Below are 24,966 nucleotides of genomic sequence, written 5' to 3' on the forward strand. Positions count from 1 at the left end.
CCAACCAGACTACAAGCCGAAGGAGACTGGGGTGTCAAGTCTAAGGACACCCCAACCTGACTACAAGCTGAGGGAGACTGGGGTGTCAGGCCAGAGGACACCCCAAGGACCTGCACTGCCAAAGTTGATGGACATCCCCACCCTACAGCAGTGCCCCATCCAGGGTTGCCCCATAAGGGCATTGGATATTCAGCCACATGTGATGCTGGAACATGTGGCTGAAGTATTCGGAGAACAACGAGACCAACCAAGGGCTTCCCTCGCTCCAATCAGGGTAGCAGCACTACAGGCACAGGCCTGGATGCTAGTGGGTGGGGACCTAGAGGATTTGGTCACCCATGTGAATAGGCTGGAGATAACACGGCCCCACATCATTGGGCAGGCAGTCCAGGGGCAGATGGAGGAGGTATGCCGGGAAGGGGGACGACCAGTTCCCCCATACTTCTCAACAGCACCGGTCAACTCTCCTGGAGCCCTCATTGACTGGAGGGTCCAGGCAGCCATAATGGGGGAGTTGGGAGACAGGGCGGATGCGTTTAGGGGAATGTTTAGGCTGCAAGGTCCCCGGGCAGCCATAGGGTCCTCAGCAGGCCAGATAGGACAGGCAGAGGGGGGAATAGATCCGTTGAGGTCCCCCTCCGACTCCCCTCCAGGAAAAAAACTATTTGTGGACAGTGCAATCAGGAGTCCAACACCTCCCGCATTTGACTCCCACTTCCATTTAGACCGGGGGTGGAGGCAATGGAGGATGAACGGGAGGATGGACCGGCAACGGTTCATCGAGATGCGCCTTCCCACCCCCCAAGACACCCAGTGGACCTAGTAGGAGGGGTTATGGTGTATTGTGACCCAGGGACATGGCCATCTGCATTGGCATTGCAGGAACCCCCTGGAGGATCACCCTGGGTCACAGCAATAGGAGTCCACCCCAAAAAGGCCCAGCAGCTGGACGATAGTTCGTTCGACAAGATGGAACGGCTGCTGGGGTTGCCTGGGGTAAGGGCCATTGGAGAAGTTGGGTTGGACCAGAGCCAGCGGGACCCACCTCTTAAAAGGCAGGTTAGCACCCTAAGGTGGGTCCTAAATTTGTGCAAGGGAAGGCCAGAGGTTCCCCTCATTCTCCATATTAGAGGGGCTCCCGAGGATCGCCATAGTGCGGAGGCGCACCTGAAAGCCCTAACCATAGTCCGGGAGAGGGTGGACCCTCAGCAGAGGATCCATCTCCATTGCTTTGATGGGGGCAGGCAGGAAGCGAGGCGTTGGAGGGATGCCTTCCCCAATGTCTATTTTGGGTATACGGGGGAGGTAATCCGGTTTGACCAGGAACAAGGGCAAGTGGTGTCGTCCCTCCCCCTAGACAGGATACTACTGGAGAGTGATGCCCCCTATTTCAGGCCATCATGGGTGCCCAATCACAGCTATGGGCATCCCCAGTATATTGCCGAGGTGGCAATGGGACTTTTGGCCTTTAGGTCGGGGGACACCCTTTGGGCATTGCTGGAGGCCATCACCAGCAATGCACGAGTTCTGTATAGGGTGTAGGTAGTGGGAGCAGTTTTCGTGTACATAGGTGTAGATATCTGTAAACTTGTCCAGAGAGGACAGTTATTTTTGGTGTAAATATCTGTAAACTTGTCCAGAGAGGACAGTTAATTTTAAGTTCGTTTTGTTAAGTTTATTATAGTAACTTACTAGCCCCACCTACATTTGTAATCAAGGGGGCATCACCAAGGATATGAGGGGACTGGGATCGTTGCTGAAAGGGGTAAGGGACTGGCTGTACGTTCCAACAGGGTTAACTTAATTTAGCAATCTCGAAAAGAAAACGAATAATTAGTACCCTTGTCTAATCTGGGCCCCTCTCATCTGAGGGGGCCCACCTGGAAAATTCACTATTATTATTTTGGACAATTTGGCAATAAATAAAAAAAAAGAGAAAATTCTATACTTACAACAAACATATAAAACTGGGGGGAGTGTAGTATTCGTTGGTATTAAGCCAGACCCTGCCGGAAGTGCACGATCCCATGATGCCTCTCTCTCTCTCTTTCCGGAAAACATAATCTACAAGACTAACAGAAAATCCAAAGAGACAATCTGCCTTGCAGAGACACAGACAGATACAATCAAGCTTCTTGGGTAAGTTTCATATTTACTCGGGATCACAACACTGTTCTATTTTTAGAGAATAGCAATATACATAAATGTACAGTTTCTTACCATAATAGCAATATAATTTCAAGATTAAATCATCACATTGTCACATGATTATATAATCTGAACCAACTTGACAGTTTGTCGTGAGTTATCATCATAACTAATCACTATAGCAAATGAACACTTTATCATAATATGTTCCTATAACCTAGTATCATGATTTCAATCCGACCCCACTTACGGACGCGTGGAACATATAATGCATGCCAATCATTAATAGCCAATCAGACGTTAGAATGACCTTCATTTCCCCCATAATCATCCCGGAAACAGCCACGAAGCAGCCATTAGATAGTATTTATAACCAATGAAATAACAGAAATACATTAAACAGATTTACCCGAACCTGACGTTTAGCCTCTGACTAATCAGACCGTATCACCATGGTGATACGGTAATTAATTACGTGGAAAACAAAAGGGCATGGAGTGGTGTAATTTTAAATCTACACCTTTGTACTATATTAGTTATATATAAAGTTGAATTCTTTGATTCGTCATTTTTACGTGATGACGGCTGACCAATTGGACCCCGTAATTTTAGTATTATAGATATGTATAATGAAATCAACGTTTTTGTGTAAATACACCGAACATTCTCAGCTGGTGCTGGTAACCGCATACTAAAGGTCAGCAAATCTGAAAATAAATAATATAACATTATTGTATTATTTATTTGGAAAAGTGCTACTGGTCACTTAAACTGCAATGACTCGAATGACTTTAAACTACCTGAATTCACTCGTGCATGAAACTTTAAACCCCATACAAACTGACCTTACTATAAATAACTAAACACGTGTTAACTATAAACAGCAACAACATTCTTACATGTTCGACTTTTGTACAACTTTGATAAATACATATGTAATTTAAACTTGTTGAAACGAAGTTACTTTAAAATTTGTCAAAGTAAGCTTTAAGAATTCCTTTTTTTTCAATTTGTCTTTTAATTTAGATTTATCATGCATGTCTCTAAGCAAAGTATGCGACACGTAACAGTTTATAAGTCTTGGTGTACTCATATATTCATTTGATACGATGCATTTATTATTGATATCATTTCAGACTCCATTTATGAAAGAAAATCTATAGAGCAGAGCAGTTTTTTTTGTGTAGCTTTATTTTAGAACATGTAATTTAAACTTTTGAACTGAAGTTGGTTTAAAATTTGTAAAAGTAAGCATTAAGAATTCCTTCGTTTATTTAAGATTTATTATACATGTCTCTATGCATAGTATGCGACGCGTAACAGTTTATAACTACATTTAAGTGTTTTGGTATATGACTTTGACACGGTCCATCTGTTATGACTCCATTTATGAAATAAAATCTATAGAGCAGTGAATTTTGATTATTTTTGGTTTATCAAGTTATGAACATTTCTTAACCTATAATAATAAGAAAGCATTCAAAAATTGAAGAAGGGATTATTTTTGGATTGCTAATACAAATGGTAAGGCTATTAAAGACATATTCAGTATTGATTTTCATGAATTAAAAACAGAAAAAGAAGATCTGTATGTTAGTGGTCTTTACCATGTTCACACTAATATAAGACAAATTCTTTAATTATCTTTGGGATGTAACTGTATTATATACGCTATGTACACCAGACCTTTTTGTAAATCTTTTTCTATGAGAAGATTTAAATTGATCAATTTTGAAAAAAATATGTGTAATTATTTTCAAAATATTATTCTTGAAAGGTTTTGGTTTGTACCCATTTCAATTTGAAACTTGATTTGACATAAACAAAAACACGTTCTGTAATATAATATTGAGACATTAAAAATTGTTTTAGCTCATGAAAACAGCCTCTGGGATAAGCACTCGTTTCATTAATTAAATATACACAAAATAAATATTGTTATTATTAAAAGTTTAATAGATGTTAGTGTCATAAATAGAAATGTGTGTATCTTGTGAATGGGTGATGAGTTGGCATGCAACACTCCCCCTCCCGTCCCCCTAATAAACACACAAACTAGACAATACGACGATTCTGACTAGGAGAGGTTAAAGTCTATAAAAATCTGGTCTTTTCAGATTGAGAAGTTTGTAGTATATCCAATATAAACTGTTTTCCTTGCTAACAAGGTTCGCTGTCTTTTTTGGTGTTTTTCGATGATAAATTCATCTTTTGTTTGACATCATTTTTTTCAGGATATCTGCAGTTGTTATTTATAATCTGAGGCTGCTAAATTGGATTTTCGTTACTTGTTTTAAGCTTTTATCTATTTGGTTTACTAATAATATCTTCAAAGTTAGGGACAACAGTAATTGAACTTTTTATTTTGTTTGGAATAATTATATTTCCATTTGAATTTGAATTTCCAGGTGTAGTTTGGAACCGTATTGGATTGCATTGTTTGTAGGATATTTTTTCTTTAAAGAAATGATATGTCTTTGTCTATTAGCTCATTTACAGTGTGACCTATGAAAGAATCAAATAGGTTGGTAGATTATTCACAGTAATCACATATAAATTCCGCCACTGTATCATCACTGAAATTAGAATTACTCGGTATAACCATATGATCGAAAACAATGGACGCAGCAGGTTGTTAACACTGTCAACTATCGATAGGGTCATGGAACATTTTTTGACATGCTTAGTACATATAAGCGTGAATTATTGTTACAGGTACGAAATTTTAGTGATATTTGGACTGTAATCTGTCATGAACTATGAATGTGAATTATGTTTCAGGTTTTCTTGACATTTATTGTGAATTCTTATCGCATTTATTTTTATATATGAGCAACATTGCATTCATAAATTTTTCCTATAAAAACACATCGCTATTATATTAGAAAAACATCGCATTCATATTATAAAATAAATATTTCCCACAATGCAACACGTTCATATTAGACAATATAGCTATTGCTTTAAAAAAGTTTTTATCGATTTGCTTCTGCCATAGACTGGATATTTTTTTCTGCCATAGACTTGATATTCTTTTCTTCCATAGACTGGATATTCTTTTCTTCCATAGACTGGATATTCTTTTCTTCCATAGACTGGATATTCTTTTCTTCCATAGACTGGATATTCTTTTCTTCCATAGACTGGATATTCTTTTCTTCCATAGACTGGATATTCTTTCACAATTACGTGTCTCGGTATATCGAATGACAGCCGTAATATAAATGATTAGAAATTAATAAAGTCATTAAATATTACAATGATTTGAAAAGTTAATACCAGAAATGCTATTTGATTTTAATTACTCTATAAAAAAAATTAAAGACGAGTTGAACAACGTGTCCCAGATATCTTTACAACGTCTGGTGAACCATATTTCTTAGCACCAATATCTTATTCCTGTAGTAGTGCTGCTCTGACAGGGCTGCTAGATTTATAATTATCATGTAAACAAGTATTATTTTTCTTTTACATATTTAATTATCATTAGAGTGAACATATTTTGTTAATTAAAAGCAAGTAAATAATGTCAACAATTTACATATTACAACTGAATGATTCATAGGATCCGGAAACAAAAGGTTAACTTATATTAATCCGTGTTTTCTAAATCAAATAAGAACAACTCATTTGTGTTATACTCAAATAACATTTAACTAGATATCAATCAAACAAAACATATAACAATGTGATCGACACACGTAAAAAAGAAAATAAAACCCAAACAAAGATACATCAGAAATACAATTAAAGAAAAGTGCATGTTTCTGAAAGGAAACAATTATCAAAGATATACAGATATACATATGCACTGTAAATATGTTGAACAAGATTATTATTTTTATTATTGTAGACAAATTGAAGCATGGACAACATAATTAAGGCAGAACTACTTAAAGGACTTTCAGCTAGTCCAATGTATATTCCAGCATGGTACCGTTATGACGAAGAAGGATCTCGGTTAAATGATGTTTGTATTGAGCAGTGTAAATGGTACTACTTTCATCGCTTTGAATTGAAAATTCTGAGTGATATTTTATCCGTACGTACTCTTATGATTTATTTGGGTAAAAGAACATGGAGTTTGAATAGAAACAGATATACAACATACAGAAGTAATGGCATACTAACATTAATTCCTAATTTAACATTCTAAGTTACATAACATCCATCACCACTGAATTAGTATGTATATTTGTTATTGGGATATGTGAAAGGTGCCTCCGGGTGCTGGTGTTTCTCGCTACCTTGAAAACGCATTGGTGGCCTTCAGTTGTTGTCAGCTCTATGGCCTGGTTGTTGTCACTTTGACATATTCCCCATTTCCATTCTCAATTTTATTAGTTATTGTAAACAATAAAGAATTCTTATTTAGTGAAAACAAAGTTGTTTTACAGTACAAATCAGAACAAGAAAGGAGTATGGAGTATAATTCTGTTTTTGGTGGGGTTCGTGTTGTTTATTTCCTTAGTTTTCCATCTTGTGTCATGTGTACTATTGTGTATCTGTTTGTCCTTTTCATTTTTAGCCATGGCGTTGTCAGTTTATTTTCGATTAATGAGTTGGACTGTCCTTCTGGTATCTTGCGTCCCTCTTTTAAAGAGTTTGTTACAGACGTACGAACACTGATGTGAACAAGATTGGACATTGCATGGTTTTCACCATTGAACAAAACAAATACTTAAGATTCCGAAGCTCTGGAATTATTTTTTTTAAACAATTTAGGTAATAAAACAAGAGATATATATTATACTTTTAATTACCCTTCCGGAGCACCTGAGATCACCCCTAGTTTTTAGTGGGGTTCGTGTTGTTTATTCTTTAGTTTTCTATGTTGTGTCATGTGTACTATTGTGTGTCTGTTTGTCCTTTTCATTTTTAGTCATGGCGTTGTCAGTTTATTTTCGATTAATGAGTTGGACTGTCCCTCTGGTATCTTGCGTCCCTCTTTTAAAGAGTTTGTTACAGACTTATGAACACTGATGTGAACAAGATTGGACTTTGCATGGTTTTCTCCATTGAACAAAACAAATACTTAAGATTCTGAAGCTCTGGAATTAAAAAAATTGAAACAATTTAGGTAATAAAATAAAAGATATGTATTATACTTTTAATGAATAAACGAAACAAGTATTGCAAACAGCTGCAAATGTGACCGGGGACATGAGATCTATAGGTGCTTAATACTCCTTACCGCACGTATGGGTGCTTAAGTGCATACGATACAGTTACAGGGGAGGTAATGACGTTACTAACGTAATATGTTCTTTTCATAATTTTAAAATGTGACAGATCGGGAAAAGATGATTTTTTTTTACTGATTTTGATCATTCAAACTAATTTAACTTTTAAACCAGTTCATGAACCACTCTTTTTTAAAATGACATTCGGTTTGACTTGAAGTATGAAGGCTATTTGTAGGTGACTTCTTTAAAAGATTATTTTTTTTTACAAAAAATAGCTTGTATTTATCTTTTAAAACAAAAAGAAGTTATGCATTTCTGTCGGCAGAAAAAAAATTATTTACAAATTCGATATTTTTAGCAAATTTCTGAAATTTCGACATCATTTTACTCACAAAGTAGCACATGGAGGTATATATTTTTTTTATCACATTTTTGATTTGAGCGGGTAAAATAGCCTATTTGCAAATTTTCATCAATATTGCAATATGGCATCATAACTGTATCGTATGCCCTTCACACGAGATTGTTATGTTACGAAATAATAAACAATTTGTTAAAAACAAACTCAAATAATCTAAATAAAAAAAGATTATTATAAATATAACTGCCATCCCTTCCTCACCAGTGTGTTTGTCGCAGAAAGGAATTACATTTGCATTAATCAGATTCTATTTTAAATGTTAAAAAAAGATATATAACTTGTTTTTAAATCCTATTCCATCACGTTGAAATCAGCGACGTTCCATGCGAGTGAAAAGATAAAAAGAGGTTCGATTTAATTTTGTTTAAAACCTTTCTAGTTTGTAGATGATAAAATTGATTCGGAAGATGTAATAAGAGTCAGAGTTAAGAAAATCATAATCATTTCTTCGACAAGATTTTTTATTATTCAGTATAGTTGTATTTTAAAGGAAATAATAGATTATTTCAAAGATTCGAGAATGGTTGTTGACCTTGGTAGTGGAAATGCAACCAAGACGATGTTGATCTTAGATAAACTTTTAGAGAAGGACGAATCTTTAACTTACGTCCCAGTAGATATTTCTACAGGTTTGTATACACATTAGCATATTTTATGTTAGAAAAGCATAGGTATCTTCTTTTATTTATTGGATTTTTAATTTGAGAATTACCTGAAAAGAAAGGCGATTTGATTTAATGCTGAAACATTTCTTGGTCAGTATTAAAATTGAGAAAGGAAATGTGTAATGTGTCAAAGAGACAACAACCCGACCATAGAACAGACAACAGCAGAAGGTCACCAACATACTAAACTCCAAATTGTACAAAGGAAACTAAAATTAAAAATGATACAAGACTAACAATTAAAGGCCTGAGGCTCCTGACTTTGGACAGGCACAAAAATGCGGCGGGGTTAAACATGTTTATGAGATCTAAAACCCTCCCTTATACTTCTAGCCAATGTAGAAAAGTAAACGCATAACAATACGCACATTAAAATTCCGTTCAAGAGAAGTCCGAGTCTGATGTCAGAAGATGTAACCAAAGAAAATAAAAAAAATGAGAATAATACATAAGTAACAACAGACTAGTAGCAGTTAACTGACATGCCAGCTCCAGACTTCAATTAAACTGAATAACAGATTATGTCTTCCTCATATGAATATCAGATACATTCCTTCCCGTTAGGGGTTTAGTATCATACCATCATAGCATTTATGAGAAGAATATAGCCCGTGGCATGCCATAACTTGTTTTTAAATAAGATAAGTGTGCTTAGTTCAGTTGCAAAGACCCTACATGTATAAATGAATCAATATTTACGCCAAAATATGCAATCTTTAATGACCTGACAACAGTATCGGAACTAAATCTCTTCTTAATAAGTCGATTTAAAGGTTTTGTAATCTTATGAGGTGAATATATGTATTATATTGATGTTTTAGTTATGACGTGAATACTGACATTTGTGTGCTTTAAAAAGAATATTTCCATAAAAAAAATGGATGTAAAGTACTTGAACGATATAAGAAGTCTGCATGTTGACCTATATTTACGACTGATTTCCTTATACCGATGATAAAATTCAGTAAATGTTCATTGATACATAAATTTCTCTCGTTAAAATCTAAAACATTGTTTTATACACGAGCGAATCGTACAAGTTGAGATACATAAACACCGTAAGACGGTTGCAAGGGAACGTCACCATCTAAAAATGAACAATTAACGATAGGAAATGAAAAACATCTCTTTTATCATTAATTTTAGTATTAAGCTTTCCGTTAGTGATATAGATTTTAGATCGAGGAAAAGAATGTGGTCATTGTAAGTATTAGCTTTATTCAAAGTAAGTTCAACAGGATAAATTTCTTTAGTATACATACTGAAGTCGTCATTATTGAGAGCCAGCATATCATCCAAATATCTAAAAGTATTATTAAACTTGTGTATCAGATGTTGTTTCGATGGGTCTTTGCTGATTTATATCATACATTGAAACTCATTGCAATACAAAAACAGGTCCGCAATAAGTGGTGAACAGTTAGTCCCTAATGGAATTCCAATGTAAAACATTCGACATAAAACAGTAGCATATTTTATGTTATGAAAGCAAATTTGTGAAATAATAGAAAGACAATTTGTTTTTATGCTGAAACATTTCTTGTTCAGTGTTAAAACTAATAATGGAAATGGGGAATGTGTCAAAGTGACAACAACCACAACATAGAGCAGACAACAGCCGAAGACCACCAAAGGGTCTTCAATACAGCGAGAAACTTCAGCATTAGGAGTCGTCTTTATGCTGGTCCCTAAACAAATACGTATACTAGTTCAGTGATAATGGTCGTGATACTTAACTCCGAATTATACACAAGAAACTAAAATTAAGAATCATACAAGACTAACAAAGTATAACAACTACTTCGACATTTGTTTTCTACAGCAGGGTAGCTCGAATCATCTATGTCACTGTATACTGCACTCTTTTATCTCTTGTTATTGTCTTACGTCTTAATGTTTACCAGAATTGGTAAATTATAAAACATTTTTTCATAGAATTTCTCAACAAAACAGCTTCGAACCTGAAAACAATTTATGGAAATAAATTAGAAATCAAGCCTATTGGAGACGAATACATAGTAGCACTGAGAAGAATAAAGTAAGTTATCTGTATATTCTATATTGGAAACAAATATCAGTGAGTATATCTGAAAAGCGTGTTGGAAAATGATATCTTGTCTATCAGAGAAACGTATGTTATATAATATTATTTTATGTGTAATAAAATGAGTTTGGAAACCCGGGAAGTTTTGGTCTGTATTCAGTAGAGAGACAATCGAAATTGGTTGAAACATGTTGCACCCCTATTTGCGTTAATGTTGCAGTGGAAATTCTACGAATGACATAAATAGTTGAATAAAATCAAAACTATCATTTTGAATGGTACGTTTTGTTAGATAGAAAATTGGTCAAGTGATTTTCGACATTTCAAATAATTTAGTGGTACATGTATATTTAGTTGATAGGTATTTTTAACTCATTATTTTCATTTACAGAACAATAACTGATACAAAATTAATTGTATGGTTTGGAAGTTTGCAGAATGTATCGCATGAAAAACAGTTAGATTATTTATTGGAAATACGAAACGCCATGCAAGGTAGAGGAGATATGTGAAAATGATAGATAAAAGTGTGAAAGGCTAAAAAATATTTGTCTTGAATTACGAACATAGGTCTCTACTTCTTGAAATGTCAACCTGCATTGGATGTATTTGTTAAAGATTTCAAAAAGTAAAATCACAAAAATACTGGACTTAGAGGAAAATCATTTCGGAAAGTCCATTATCACATAGCAAAATCAAATAACAAAACACATCAAAAACGAATGGACAAGAACTGTCATATTCCTGGTTCAGGCATTTTCAAATGTAGAAAATGGTGGATTAAACTTGGTTCTATAGCGCTAACCCTCTCACCATAATGACAGTCTCATCAAATCCGTTATATTTACATTGATGCGTTAAATGAACAGACAAAATAAATCAAATAGTCAAAATATGGGTACGTCAGTCATCATCGTGTAACAATTTTAAAAGGAACAATTTAACAGAACACAAAAACATCTACTATCTACAAACACATTGATTGATTTGAGTGTCTGACGTTAGAATTTTTTGTATACGTCACATAAATTTTTCGTTCAATGTGCATACAAACAGTTTTAAAATTTACATAGGCAATGTAATCATACAAGGTTAAATAATCAAAAGTATGTAAGAATAAATTTCAGAAATAGACCAAGATTCAAACTAGTCTAAAAGTTATAAGAATCCAAAAATAGCTGATTCCACGACTCGATTGAATGATTTTGACGTTTGTGGTTCAACGTATATAGTAATTCATAATAGAAATATATCATAATGGCATATAATAGAACAATATCATACTGACGGGATCTTTTAAAGTACAGAGTCACGTTATAAGAACAATATATACAAAACAAACCACCAAAAAAAGAAAGCCAATACAAACACATTGACGAGATGTATAAGTACCGAGCCACGTCAAACGGATATCACATAAAACCATTCAACAGTAATAGTAATATTAATAATATAGCAAAGACAAATGACAGAACAATAAACACGTTGTTAAGATGATAAACAACATCAGTACGCAGAATCTATACATCAAGACCATCGTGTGTATTATTTGAGAAGTTGATACAGAATATTTCTCAACAAGGTCTCAACGGTACCTTCCGATGAACTTTTTTTGAAAAGGGACGAGACGTTCTTTGAATACCCCTGGTTCATCAACCTTCTACTCAGACACTGATGACGTTTTAAGTCTGAGTAGGAGCTGCAAGCTCTTGAATCTCAAATAAGTTGGGAAATATATATCCCATATGTAGGTGAAGTTGGTATATTGCTACTAAGGTTGGGGTAAATTTATAATTCCAAAATTAAAATCGTCTCGTTTGTCATATATTCTGGTACTGAGATGACTGTGTAAGTCAAATTCGAGACATAAGTCTAAAAATGAGGAGGCGGAAGCCGTGTCTGTTGTTTCTTTAATCTCTAGTTCTGGGGGATATATCAATGGAACCCAATCAGTACCAGCCAATATTTGTAGTTTGGAGATTTTAAATTGCGGTTTTAAAGAATAAATTAACGAATTCTTTTTTTGCAAAATGCAAAATAAAAAATGCAAAAATCAAACAAATTCAAGTAAACGTGATAATGGCGAGAATGAACAGTTCGATAGATATAAAAATAATGCACATGTAAACGTATGATCGTCATTTATTGTCAACTCAGATTTTACAAAAGCAACCATTCAATTCCAAATCTTATATTTATAAGTGATTAAAGTTTAACGATTCATATTTTTTTATGTACTGCTTACAATGAAGTATCAATAGTTTCCAATGGTAAAGTTGAAGCCATCCTTTCGGAATTTTACGAACGCTAGCAAGATTTGATTGTCTCTGAAAAGTATGTACGTCAAAGTTAAAGATACTTGTTCCACTTGTCGTAACCATCACTGAATCATCTTTTGTAAACGATCATGACAATACTTACAATGAAAAACAAAAACAAAATAGTGTGCTACAACAACACGAGCTATTAGGGGCAATAGTGACACGGGTATTTGTGAAGGGGTCGGGGAGGGGAGGAAGGGGTTGATGCTGTTGTTTTTTTTTTGGGGGGAGAGGGGGAATGTCAGCGTTTTATTTGTATGTCTGTAATTAAGTGACTCGGTGACTAATGTCGGTCATATAAGTTTTTCTCAAATTGTTTTCTTATATATCAGGCTGTTAATTTTCTCGTTAGGAAAGTTTAAAATTTTTCTGTCGGAGCCCTTTAGGACTGAATTTCCGATATAGCATTTTTTCATTCTTGCAGAACGTTTATTGCTTATACCCAAGATATTTTAAAACTAGGGGATAATTCTTTCATTGGCCCACATACCACAATTCCTTATTTGTAAATAGATTGCAACAGATTATAAAAGAATGGTAAACAGATATCAAAGGGTAATCAAACTAATAAGACGAAAAAGAACTGACTCTGTCATTTCAAAGATGAAAAAAGACAAAAAAATTAACACCGTATATAAAAGCTGAAGACTGAGCAACACGAACTAAACTAAAGAAAGTTATCTAATGTGCTCCGAAAGGGCTAATATATCCTGTTCTACGCGCGACACCTGTCATATTACTCCTATAAAATACGTTGATAAGGTATTTCAAGTAATTAGGCTTTTATAGGCTTTTTATAATTGCTTTTTGGTTTGCTGATACATACACTGGTAACAAACATCAGGTCATTAATCTTAAAACAATCACTTGCTGCTGTACATCTCAAGGGGTGCACTCCGTCTTAACCTGCAGTTATTAATGTTGGAAATTTAGTTTATTCACGTATACAAAACAACATATTTCATCCAATTCGCGAACTTCGGATGTCTTTGATGATATAATTTAATTCGAACAATTGTTTTGCAGTCGATGACAAATTCTTGATGACATTAGATGTCACAGACACTTCTCGTAAGGAGACTATAGAGCTTGCTTACCTAGATCCTGAAGGTGAGTATATTAAGTCTTCATGATCTTGATAGTACACTTATCACGTGCACATATTTTCAATATTGTACGATTTGTCTCTGAACTTATCAATGAGTTGCTGACTTTTGATTTCAGCCCTCGTAAAAAGGGAAGTAAACTGCATTGTATGCCACTGGTTTGTTGAATATTTCCACTGTTTTGAATATTCCCAGTTTATAATGACATCAAGCTTCATGTTACTGATTCGTTGAATATTTCTCCTGGTTTCATTTGTTTACAGTTTATATTGACATCAAGCTACCAGCCACTGGCTCGTTGAGTATTTCCCCCTTTTTGATTGGTCCCCGTTTTTTAAAAACATCAAGCTACATGCCACTGGATCGTTGAGTATTGGCCCTTTTTGACGTACCCAAGTAATATTGACATCAAGCTATTTGCCACTGGTTCGGTGAATATTACCCCTTTTTAGACTGGTTTACAGTTTATAATGACATCAAAAAACATGCCACTGGTTCGTTGAATATTTCCCCTTTTTGACTGATTTACAGTTTATAAAGGCATGAAGGTACAATCTACTACTAGTATTGTGTATAAGAAATCTGTCATATAAGAACATAATGGTGATATAAAATGTTATTGTTAAATGTACTTTTGTGTTGGTCTTTAATTATCTTCTCAATGTTGATTTTAGTAAATATTCTTCACGCAGGGTACAGCGAAAATTTCAATCTGAATTCCATTCATCGTTTGAACAAGGAAATGAATGGTAATATTGACGTATCAAAGTTCAAAATTAAGAACGAATTGGTGGCGAATTCAGCTTCAGATAATTGTAGCAATGTTAATGTGTGGATAGAGGCTATCGAGAATTGTGAAGTGGATATAGGTTTGTAGAAGATAAATTTGACTCATGTATGGAAAAAAGACTGTACGAAATGTTTTCAATCGTTTTAGTACATAGCTTATTATATTTTGAACATGCTCTTGTCTTTATGCAAGCTCTGATGAATGTGAAAAATATTGAAAGTAGATATAACAGAATGCGTAATTTGATTGTTTAACTGTTGACATTTCAATGCCTTCAAATAATCGCCATAACTCGAAATACTAAGGATGTTCTACCTCAGAAGAGATTATACTCGATATATTTGCCAAAATCTAAGGCACCTAAAAATTTTGTGTCCTCAATGTTCTTCAAATTTATACTTTGTTTGGCTTTTTTAATCTTTTGAACTTGAGCATCACTGATCCATTTTTAAATGATTCGCGCGTCTGGTTAACAAATGCTGGTATCATTGATGTGTTTATTTATTATATACCATGAACCTGGATAGATGTTAAGCTATGCATTTGATACATAATGACTATATGCTTAATTCAATTAAATAAATGCACTTTGGTTTTGTTATCGAATATAACACAATTGCATATCGTTAGTAAAGCTCATAATAATTCTAGATAATATAATAAGAGCAACGTTATTTTGTAAAAGCTTTTAGTATATGGTAACATTGTCCACACAGATGGCTATGCATATTAACGTAGTGTAAAAAGACAAACGTCAACTACACAGAAAAACTAAACGCTACTAGTTACATAGTGTGTCGACCGAAAACGATATATATTAAGTCAGCAAATTCTATATGGAACGAGAATGAAGGAGTATTTAAAGTCTCAAAACTTCTGTTTCTTTCAAACACAACTACAAAAACTGCCCAAATAGCCGCATTTTGAAATATTTATTTATTAATTAGTCACAATTGTTGCAATTCTCCGAACATTGATTATTTTACCAATACAAATAGGCCATTCTGTGTCAAATATGTCGATGTTATGTCTTTTACATCACAACTTATATATGGGATGTCTGAAGTAATGTGTTTAACCACGTTATCCAATTATATTTGTATCAATAGTTAAAATCTCTTTTTAATGATCGATTAGTAATTCTATTATATAGATGTAAAAAGTGCCAATGAGACAATTCTCCATCCAAGTCACAATTTGTAAAAAAATACCATTATAGGTAAAACTAAGGCTTTAACACAAACACTTGTCTCACACCGAACAGAAAACTATAAAGAAACCCCCAAAAATTACTAGTGTAAAACCATCGAAACACAAACAACACAGGTTTAATCTCATTAAAAACAAGAAAACCTATGAACAACATTAAAAAAAAAACAACCAGTAAACAACAGGTTTACAGCAGTGCCCGGAGCTATGCACATTCAACGTACCTCTCTCAATTGAATATTTCAATTGAGTAAAGTTTTATTTTTGTTGTAGGAAAATTAGATTTAACCCGGAAATTTCAAAAAGGAGAAAGATTGTACCTGCATGAAGAGGGCGGGATAAGCTGCAAATATACGATTGAACAGTTAGAATATATCTTGAATAAAGCGTCACTAGGATTGGAGAAATACTGGAGAAACGAGCATGCGGCAGTGATAGTAGTGAACCGAAAATAAATTATAAATAAATGTTTCTTGCTTTTTTGCCCTTTGTACTTTTTGCTCTGAATAATTGAAATTAATTAGCTCTGAACAGTATATTTGTTGAAAGATGCCACTGAACGATGTGGTCTATTGTTTTTCTGGTTTCAAACTGTTCTTGGTTTTATGATTTTCGGTCGGTGAAGTGAAGATCTCAACCAGCTGCTCCTAAAGGATGCGCCACGTCTTTTTATCGTAAGTTGAAGAAAGACAGAAAAATACGACAAGCTGAATTTATACATTTCCAGGGCATGATTTCATTGGTTTTCTAAGTCATCAAAAGGGATCACCCAGAAATTGTCCAAAATATCAAAGATTATGATGTTTTTAATTTACCCACTTTTGATGTATTCGAGCTTCTGATTTGTTTAAGTGTTGCGTATTGAATAAATCCTGGTACCTTTGATTACTATTGAGCTTTTGATGTGTTTGAGGATTTGCCATTTGATTCGGGCCTTTTCAATCTGAATTGTCCTCGGAGTTCAATATTTTTGTGATTTTACTTTTTTCTTACCTTAATCACAGTTTAAGAAAATTTACAAGACTATGATATTTTAAGACAGGCAATTATCAAAGGACAAAATATTTATCTTCATAATAAGACAAAAAAATAGATTTAAGATGCATGTCTCTGTACATAGTATTCGAAGTGTAACAGTTTATAAGTATTATTATATTAATTCATTATGGATATATTTTAGCTTCTATTTATGAAAATCTATAGAGAAGAGATTTTTGACTTTTTGTATCAATTTAAAGTGTAGATTCAATTTCACTTTAAATGATAACGTAAAACATCTTCAGAACTGATATATGATATATAGTTAAATGCCAGCAAAAAGGAAGCCAAGGTAAAGTGTTACATCTTCTTCACTTAGCCGTATTTAATTGAATCTCGAGATTAATCATGTTTAAAGGCGTTTTGCTAACAATAATGTTCTACCTCCGTCAGCCTGGTAATGTTATGGCGGATCACATATTGGTTACGACGTCTCGTTGATCAAGTTGTTTCATTTTTTGGATTCGCAAATAACTTTCTTGCGCAAACTGTATATTGCATGTCCAACAAACAGAAAATGGAATAACATTCTAAATCCAATGTATATCTCCTTTCATTTATATATCGTACAGGGCAGTACTCTTTCTTTTCAGTGAGTGTTTTCCGTTTTCTCTCCGAGCTTCCGTTTACACCAAAAAGAATCTCTCTATCCAAGGGACAGTAGTTAAATTCAATGATATCTGTCGGAACTAGAAATTAACGCAACTACAGACACGGCTCCCTACGCATCATCTTTAGACTTATACATCGAATTTGACATAAGCGGTCATCTCACTACTTAATTTTGTCTTTGTAAATCATTACTTTTGCGATTTAGTCTCTTTTTGGTAATTATCCAAATTGACGTAGATTTTCCCATCTTTGCGTTATTGTGCTATGGTAAATTTTTGTATTCTTGTCTTTCGTTTTTGCTTATGTGCTTCGTCTATATGCCTTTTTTGTTTTCTTTGTTGACATATTTGTTTGCTTTTATAGTGATTAAGATTATAATACAATGCTGACTGCTGTATCCCTATTTTTGACATTTTAGTCTATTTGTTTTGTTCACACATTGTTGTCAATATAATGAAATTTTATGCGACTGTCATACATTCAGAGGTCTAGCTGGCTATAGAACCAGGTTTAAACTACCATTTTCTACATAAGAAAATGCCTGTACCATGTCAGGACAGTTGATATTCATTCGATCGTTTGGTATGTTTGAGCTTTTGATTTGGTCAATTGATTGGAGACATTTTTGTTTTGAATTATCCTCGGATTTCGGTATTTTTGTTATTCTACTTTTTTAATCTTCTTTTATATAAAACAATAGAAAGATATATACAAAAGTATCTTTATTTCAAACACTTAAAGACAGAAGTACATATTTACCTTAGCTACCTAAAATCTCATCGTATATCCATATAAACATCTAATTTCATATTTACTGGCACAAGTCACAAACAGATAAAACTAGTACATGAACACATCAAACATAATACACAAATGCACAAAGAAAACACAAAAAATAAAGATTAAAGAAGACGATATGTACACAAGTTAAAGCTTTATCGTGAAACCCATCAACAAATGCAGAACCTTTATTCTTATTCTGATGCATAACAAAAAGGATTAATGCAATACAGATATAAATTTACACATGGCCTGGGCCGTGATATTCGTCCAGGATGAAATGCGAATATAACGGACAAGGCCATGTGTACATTTCCAACTTATCTATGGCACATTTCTTTTATGCACAAAATCAAGAAAAGTAGAAGTTGGTTAAATGTCATTGAGACAATAAAATAAAAAAAATAAAAATACACAAAAAAGACAGCTCGAGATCCAACTTGACAAGATTGTCGAACCAGAATTAATGACAAACGTGATAATTTCAACTTTCCTATTGTCAACAGTATATGAAAAATACCCTCGGCACCGCCGTATTGGATTTACATAACTCAGTTATTGAATTAATACAATACGATCGTGCATGTACACATTATGTGGACTTCGTTCATAGGGATGTGAATTTGACACAAGACCTGCTGCAACGGAGTTTTGAAGAAAAACTACTGAAATCAATCCTTCATAAATAGTTCGGTTACCATCATGAATTTAGTTGACCGCTAAGATGTATTGGTGTCTCAACTTACTAAGGAAATAGATCTTGAGATATCAGTACAGAGGTCTGATCTATACATTTACCGATTATGTCTAATTCCTGATTTGGGCATTTTGACTGAGTGTGGATTCGCGTGGTCGGTGATGCATACCTAGCAGAAGACACTCTCGGTCTTCCTCCTTTTAGATTTCGTGCGATTTTCTCAGTTTTTGTTGTTTACCTTGATTTGTCTGTTCTTAATCAATTTACGAGATTTGAACATCGATGAACTAATGTCGTCTTATAAGAATAAGAATAAGAATAAGAATAAGAATTAAAAACCAATTGTTCAGAGAACAATTGAAGGTCTTTCCATCAAAACAATGTATTTTGATATGAAAAGTTTTGAAACTAAGTTTAAAATGTCAAATGATAGCTCCTAGTAACATGAGTAAGCTGATTCCAAAAATATATTGTTTCCATTGTTAAATAAGGGAGATAATTTGTTACTTCCGGTTTGAAAAATGTTACTTACGATTATATTTGAATATTTACTTGACACTGATTCCAAAAATATCTGGTTCTATATACCTTTATATTAATAAAGTACAAAAAATAGCTACTTCCGGTTTACAAAAGGTCACTTCCGGTTGTTTTTTCAAGGTTAAATGGTTTGATACCTTTTTCTAAAAGTTTTATAGCTTTATCATGTATACATATAGAATAAAAGCAAAGGTCAAAATCTAGAACGTCAAATTAAGCAATGACCTTGAGATCAATTTCAAGGTCATAAACCAAGGACCTCAAATCAAAAGATCATAGGTCTTAATTATATTTAGTTAATGAGTTATATCACCAAACGCGTGTTTTTAAATACGAGAGGGGAGAAAACTCCCTTTTACATTCAACGTACGCTTGCAATCAAAATTTACATCTTACGACATGTCGCAACTAACAATTTAGTAAAAATAATTTGTTGATATCTTATACAGTCTTTGTATATAAGAGAAAATAAGCCAAATTCAAATATTAGAATATGACCTTAACCTTTGACCTTGACCTAATTTTAATTTTTTGGAACCTTAGAATATGACCTTAACCTTTGACCTTGACCTAATTTTAATTTTTTGGAACCAAGGACCTCAAATCAAAAGATCCTAGGTCTCTATCACTTATGGTTTATAAGATAGAAATTCATATCACTCATATCAGATGCATAAGGGGAAATAACTCTCATATGGAGCGGTCATATCGCTTCGGTCAAAATAGGACAAATCATGCGAAGGATATAACGAGCAATTTTGTAAAATAAATTTGTCATAATCTTTTACGGTTGCGAAGGAGTTGCGCTAACAAGGAAAACAGTGTTTGGGGAGATGACTCCTACAAAGAAAAGAATTCGTTTTCGCAGGGTAAATTTCAAAAGCGCATAAACTGTTCGATATCATATACCAAATATCTAAGCGACATATTGCGAAACAAACATTTATCGCAAGAACAAAATTAGGCGGAAGAAAAAAAAAAAAATAATCAGAAGAAAAACAATAGGTCTTTCCACAGAAAAGTGGAAAGACCTTATACGAATATTTATTATTCCAATCAAGGGCCCTTAAAAAAAGTTCAGACAGGTGTTATTATCTTCATTCTATGAAAATCATATACATTTAATTCCAGGCAAGATCAGAACCATACAATCATTACAATTGATAGGCAGTGACCTTAACTACGAGACTTCTCCTTATATCTTCGACCAACGCACAGCGCATGTGCGATGGAAAAACCGTGATGACAGCTAAAATGTAACAAACGTGCTTTGGAAGGTAAATAGTAATGACTGATTCTTAAAGAACAAATTTAATACAAAAATTTTTATAACAAATGGGAACCATTTTTAGATAGTGACGTTCCCTTGTCACCACCTGATGGTGTTTATATATCTCAACTTGTTCGATTCGCTCGTATATGTAACAACGTATTTGATTTTAAAGAAAGAAATCTCTGTATTTTTGAAAAATTATAACACCAGGGTTTTTGATATTACAAACTAGTCAAAACATTTACTTAATGTTTTCATCGGTAGAAGGACACCATTCGTAAAAATAGATCAACATGCAAACATCTAATACGTTCAGGTATTTCACATCCAATCTTTTATGGTAATATTCCTTACAAAGTACAAATTGTCGGCATTCACCTCAAATACTTACCAAACCTTGAAAAAGACTTATTTAGAATGGATATAGTTACGATACTGTTGTCAGGTCATTAAGGACGGCATATTTTGGTATTAATATTGATTCACTCATATAGTCTTTGCATCGGAAATAAACTGATTTATTCTAAAACCAATTGTTGGTATGATACGGTTAATGTTCTTCTCATATTTTTTATGATGGTATGATACTAAAACCCTAACGGAAGGGATTGTGCTTGATTTTCATTTGATGAAGACGAAATCTTTCAATATGTTTAATTGAGGTCTAGAGCTGGCATGTCAGTAACTGCTAGTAGTCCTTTGTTAATTTGTTAATTTATGCATCATTGTCATTTTGCTTAGTTTCTTTTGTTACCTATTCTGACATCGGAATCGGACTTCTTTCAAACTGAGTTTTACTGTGCGTATTGATGTGTGTTTCTTAATTCTACATTGGCTTGAGGTAAAGGGGAAGGGTTGAGATCTTACAAAATAAGTTTAACCCCGCAGCATTTTTGCACAAGTCAGGAGCCTCTGGCCTTTGTAAGTCTTGTATGCTTTTTTTTATTTATTTCATTTATATGTTTTGTAGTTCAGTATGACGACCGTTTTCCCTGAACTAGTACACACATGTTATTTAGGGGCCAGATGAAGCCTGCAACTGGGTGCAGATTTTTTTTGCTGCTTTGAAGACCCTTCGGCTGTTATCTGCTCTTTGGTCGGGTTGATGTCTCTTTGACATATTCCCCATTTCCATATCTCAATTTTACACATGGTAAATATTAAAAAAAAACAAATGTCATGCCTATTTCAATTCCCTTATTTGTCACGCTTTTAGCGTCCTTTAATTTTATTGTTTATTAAAGATCCGGTAAATATAAAAAAAAGAAGATGTGGTATGATTGCCAATAAGACAACTGTCCACTAGATACAAAAATGACACAGACATTAACAACTATAGGTCAACTTTGGCAAGTTTTAAGATTGTATTAACATTCCTTTCATTTGATCATATTTTGATTTTCTGTAACATAATATACTATATCTATTTTGATATCTTGGTGTTGACAAATGAACTGTTAATACATAAATAGCAATATCACTAACCCTTATTAATGTTTATCCATCTACTAGTTTCCGTAAGAAATTTCATATCCGAACATAATTATTTAAAATACCTTTTTCTTATTTTATTAGTTTTCATAACATAAATTCTGTCACAAATTTTCGTAAATTGTTTTGTTTTTGAAAAAAAACGTTGGTTTTCTCAAGTGAATTGTTGAAGGCATCATAGTAACCTATGATGTCTAACACTTCATTTGAATTGCGGGGTTGCCACTTCCTATATACAAGGTGATAGGTCGTACCTCTGGAATAGGTCATATTTTCAAGCTTGAAAATTTGTGAATAGGTCGGGAAAACTATCACAAATAAATGAAAAGGTCAATGAAATACCCATAACTTCGTCTGTCGTCTTCCTTTGTGTTCCTGGTTGTTATTTTAATCATATCTCATTTTCTCTCTATGCACTTTGGTATTCCATGTTGCAATCCACATGAAACACAACTGGCAAAATATGGGAAAAGGTATCAATTTTACCTATGCAACATATGAAAAGGTATAAATTTTTAAAATCTAAATTATGAAAATGGTGGTGTAACAGTACCATAGCAATACCCTTTATAAATTAAGTTTTGAAGTGCGCCCCCCCCCCCCCCCCCCCCCCCACCCCCACACCCTTTCCCCGAGATAGGAACTGTGGTTGGTGGAAAGGTGTTTCATTGGAAATCAAACCACATCTCCTTGTTTTTATATATAATGTATGAGTTTATGAATATTGTTCTCTTCCTTTTTTATAACATAATGTACAGTAGTGTGTGTCAAAGCGTTTATAACTGAATATAGTTAGTCATGCATTCAATGGGTCTTGATTGAATGGATCACATATTGAAAATAAAATAAAAAAAGGAAATATTTCAACTTATCACTTTTTCATACAAAGTAAAATTGATACTGATCTTGTGACCGAAAGTAAATCTGTTAAATAGTAAGAAGGAAATACATGCAAAACAACTCGTTAAAATTAGAAGTGATATTAAACCAAAGCAGTGATACATCAGTTGATCAATCGGTAATTATTGTTTTGCTACATGTAGTTCAGTTACCGTTAAACGTAATTTTGCTTATAACTCACAGTTACAATTTGAATTTTTTTTTACTAGTATATATGTATGATATTTAAGTTGATTACATATATTTCAATAATGATTTACATAGGAGTTGAATATACTTTTAATATTTTTTATAATTCTACCATATTTTGTTTTCTTTATTGAAAAGTTGTGCTTTTTCTCTTTCAGACAAACATTGGTACATCATTATCTGATGTGATGGGACTATCTATGATATTGTATGTCCTCTGTTGTAGTTTATACTCAACAACTAGTGAAACCACTGGTAAAAACCATTAAATATATATTGACTTATAGTTTAACATTAAATACAGGTTTTTTTTGTAATTAGTATTTTTTTATTGCTTAATATACGTAATGGGTTTCGTTTATTGTTGAAGGTCGTATAATAACCTGTAATTATTAACATCATCTGCCATTTGGCTTTTTTATGTTATTCTATGTTTCCATATTTTGATATTCAATGCATTCCAATAATATTCTAATACCTGAATATGCACGTACATTCTTTCTTTTTGATTGCTATTTTAATTGCAGATATTCCAATAATAATTGCCAATGAAACCGTAGTCAATGCAAAAATAGAGAATAACGTAGACGTGACGGTCACCATTGTCACTGCAGTGCCGCCATTAAAAGCTGTTATTTGGTCAAGAAATGGTCAAACCCTATTTGGCAGTAGATACACCGATGGTAACATAAACACACCTTCTCTAAGTATAAATAACATTACAGCTTCTGATGATGGTACATATAGGTGTTTTGTTTACAATGAAGTTGGATCTTCGTATGTGGATATTTTTCTGTTTACATGGAGTAAGTACAAATATTATCGTGTTTATATACATTGCATTTACAGGGATTGTCTTCTTTATAGTTCGGTGTGAAACTTCAATCAAATCTAGATTAATGCAGGATTTACCAAATGTTTATTTTTTTTTCTAAAATTTTGTCAAATATTTATTCATATAAAGCGCTACAAGAATAATGAGTTGAAGTAAAACATAACCAAAGAATATAATTTTTGCATGCCGACACATTTTAAATATGATTAACTCTAACTGTAAGAATTGAGAGCTGTTGATTCCTAAAAATTGAGTGTAGGTTAAAACACATAAAAGACAAATACAACGATTAAGCTGTAAATAACTAGATACAAAATGATATGTTTATAACATGCAAATTTTGTTCCTGCTTTCCAAATTCTATGCAATACTTTTTGCTTGTTCATGTTATGTGTCACGTTGTTGGTAACTGCCAAAAGGACTGAATTTTGCATAGGCAGATCGAGAAGGGGGAGGGGAGATGAAAAAATGTGGTTGATATATAAAATTGAGAATGAAAATTGGGAATGTGTCAAAGAGACAACAACCCAGCCAACGAGCAGACATCAGCAGAAGGCCATCAATGGATCTTTACTTCAGCGATAAACTCCCGGTTATGATTACATAGAAAATCACTGAAATATGTATTGAGAAACTCCCTGTATAGGGCAGTCAGTAGTCCCCCTTATAAATAGTGCGAGATCCGCCATTGTTTTGTTTAACGCATATTTTTAGATATGCA

General features: G+C 33.6%; 2 protein-coding genes across 2 annotated transcripts; both read left to right on the forward strand.

The window, feature by feature from the left end:
- The first annotated feature begins 834 nt into the window (after positions 1–834).
- On the forward strand, positions 835–1,542 carry LOC134684412 (3'-5' ssDNA/RNA exonuclease TatD-like). The gene has a single exon (XM_063543695.1). It carries the CDS (start codon positions 835–837, stop codon positions 1,540–1,542), a length of 708 nt encoding a protein of 235 aa, XP_063399765.1.
- Positions 1,543–3,566: 2,024 nt separating this feature from the next.
- LOC134684413 (histidine N-alpha-methyltransferase-like) lies at positions 3,567–16,345 on the forward strand. The gene is made up of 8 exons (XM_063543696.1): positions 3,567–3,672; positions 6,002–6,190; positions 8,246–8,384; positions 10,356–10,458; positions 10,856–10,959; positions 13,812–13,895; positions 14,584–14,760; positions 16,164–16,345. The coding sequence occupies exons 2-8, from the start codon at positions 6,014–6,016 to the stop codon at positions 16,343–16,345; spliced, it is 966 nt and encodes a 321-aa protein (XP_063399766.1). The 5' UTR covers positions 3,567–3,672; positions 6,002–6,013.
- The last annotated feature ends 8,621 nt before the right edge of the window (positions 16,346–24,966 follow it).

The sequence above is a fragment of the Mytilus trossulus genome, chromosome 9 (genome assembly GCF_036588685.1).
Source record: "Mytilus trossulus isolate FHL-02 chromosome 9, PNRI_Mtr1.1.1.hap1, whole genome shotgun sequence".
NCBI lineage: Eukaryota > Metazoa > Mollusca > Bivalvia > Mytilida > Mytilidae > Mytilus > Mytilus trossulus.